At 38.6% G+C, this 1,652-nt stretch overlaps 2 protein-coding genes across 2 annotated transcripts in view; both read right to left on the bottom strand.

Moving 5' to 3' along the window:
* The window catches only part of LOC106517302 (cytochrome P450 2J2), a gene marked incomplete in the record, with an annotated part of 13,723 nt that overhangs the window by 2,729 nt on the left and 9,342 nt on the right, over positions 1 to 1,652 (bottom strand).
* Positions 266 to 1,229, bottom strand: LOC106517304 (cytochrome P450 2J6-like). The gene is made up of 3 exons (XM_014008066.1): positions 940 to 1,229; positions 502 to 668; positions 266 to 409 (listed from the first exon to the last, which is right to left on the bottom strand). The coding sequence occupies exons 1-3, from the start codon at positions 1,120 to 1,122 to the stop codon at positions 280 to 282; spliced, it is 480 nt and encodes a 159-aa protein (XP_013863520.1). The 5' UTR covers positions 1,123 to 1,229; the 3' UTR covers positions 266 to 279.

Raw genomic sequence — 1,652 nt, 5'->3', positions numbered from 1 at the left:
GGTATCTGGACATACAAAAATGGTTATAGCTCAAAAACTAGGAGCTTCAGATTTTCTTTGGTTGTTTAGCTCTGATGAGGGGCTATCCATCAGGTCAACCAATGACACCCCCACCTCGAAAAAAGACCCCCACCAAAACCACTTAAATTTTGGGATGCACCTGGTAGCATGACATTTATTAGGAATAAAGACTTCTGAGTTCTGGTGCATTTGTGCGTGCGGGGGTCATTATGTTACCGCTATGCGGTATCTAGTTTACCTTGTTCCTCTTTGAAGGCCTCACAGAGAAAGTTGCACTCCACTTCTATGTATTTCTCCAGACTCCTTTGTCCCTCTCCAAAGTAACGTAGATGACTGGTGGCAAACTTTCTCTGCTTCTTCCATAAGTAACCATTGCTCAAAGCAATACCTGTGAGAATGTGACATCAAATAGTAAAAAAAAAACTTTCTGTACAAATATTTGTACAGAGAGCAGGCTTAAAGCAGTCAGAGTTCACCCACTCTCCAAGGCCATTGTAGAGAACATGGAAGAGAGGAACAATGGGTCGGTCCACAAAGCTGTCCAGCTGATTAACCAGAGCCTCTTTGACCATCTTGTACCCTGAAATAAACACATACCTCTCACTGCCTTTCCTCAGGCTGAACACAGTGCCGTACTTCTGTGTAAGCTGCATTTGGAGGGAAAAATTTGCGTCTTAAGAAAGGAAGTACATGATAATGATGTTAGTATTTCTAAAGAAATTGCCAATTTATAAAAAACTGATTAAAAAGACCCGTACTTACAATAATACTTAATTTAGATTAAAAAAATGTATTAATTTTACGAGATTGTTGAATTTTTTTATTACAGATTTCTGTATAGATTCAACACTTCTACACTTATTTCAGGAACACTTCTCTACATGCACACACACAGCAGAGTTTCATTGTTCAGCTCACCTTCTCCATGGATTTAAAATCAACAGCAGTGAAGATGTTGCCAAGAAACGGAACACCCCAGGGTCCAGGGGGAAAGTTGTGAGGAGCCCAGTTTTTCACCACATCAATTAAAATCAGGAGCAGAAAACCCAACAACAACCAACTGGTGAAGTCAAGTCGATCTAAAAGTCCTTGAAAAATCATGGTGGAGTTTTTATCTTAACTGGCCAGTCGAAGAAGTAACTCAAGTTGTACCCTGCAGGCAGGCTGCAGAGTTTGACGCTAACTGGGCGCAGAGAGCATCAATACAAAAAAATGGACCTGGAATGTTACATAACACTGATGACTTCTCCAGACCCTTGAAAATAAAACAGGTTGGAGCTGGCAGGGTTCCAGCTTTATGCTGACAGTCATAGATGTAGGACTCAGTGAGTAGGTTCAGGTTTAAATAAACACCATGTGTGTGCAACAAAACTTTCAGTAAGATGATTTACTGCAGCACATCTGTGAACTAACTGTAGAATTGTTTTGAAAATTCTAAGACACATATCTCTGGGAAATATTCTGCTGAACACAAAATAAGTACTGCTTGTGTAAGGTTAAGACAAAATATGTTTAATACAAATTAAAAATCTTTGATAAAGTTACATAAGTAGTAGATAAAAATAGATAAATGTTTGAGGGACATTTCACTTAATCCTGAAAAAAAAAACAGTTTTAAGATATTATAAAAC

The sequence above is a fragment of the Austrofundulus limnaeus genome, unplaced genomic scaffold (assembly GCF_001266775.1).
Source record: "Austrofundulus limnaeus strain Quisiro unplaced genomic scaffold, Austrofundulus_limnaeus-1.0 Scaffold47, whole genome shotgun sequence".
Classification (NCBI taxonomy): Eukaryota; Metazoa; Chordata; class Actinopteri; order Cyprinodontiformes; family Rivulidae; genus Austrofundulus; species Austrofundulus limnaeus.
Note: the sequence above shows the minus strand (reverse complement) of the source record. Positions and strands in the feature narration are given on the sequence as shown.

Coding starts and splice junctions, on each gene's coding strand:
- LOC106517304 (XM_014008066.1), bottom strand. CDS start 1,122: ATGATTTTTCAAGGACTTTTAGATCGACTTGACTTCACCAGTTGGTTG. Junction 669..939: donor ATTTTAAATCCATGGAGAAG/GTGAGCTGAACA, acceptor CTCCAAATGCAG/CTTACACAGAAGTACGGCAC. Junction 410..501: donor CTCTACAATGGCCTTGGAGA/GTGGGTGAACTC, acceptor ACATTCTCACAG/GTATTGCTTTGAGCAATGGT.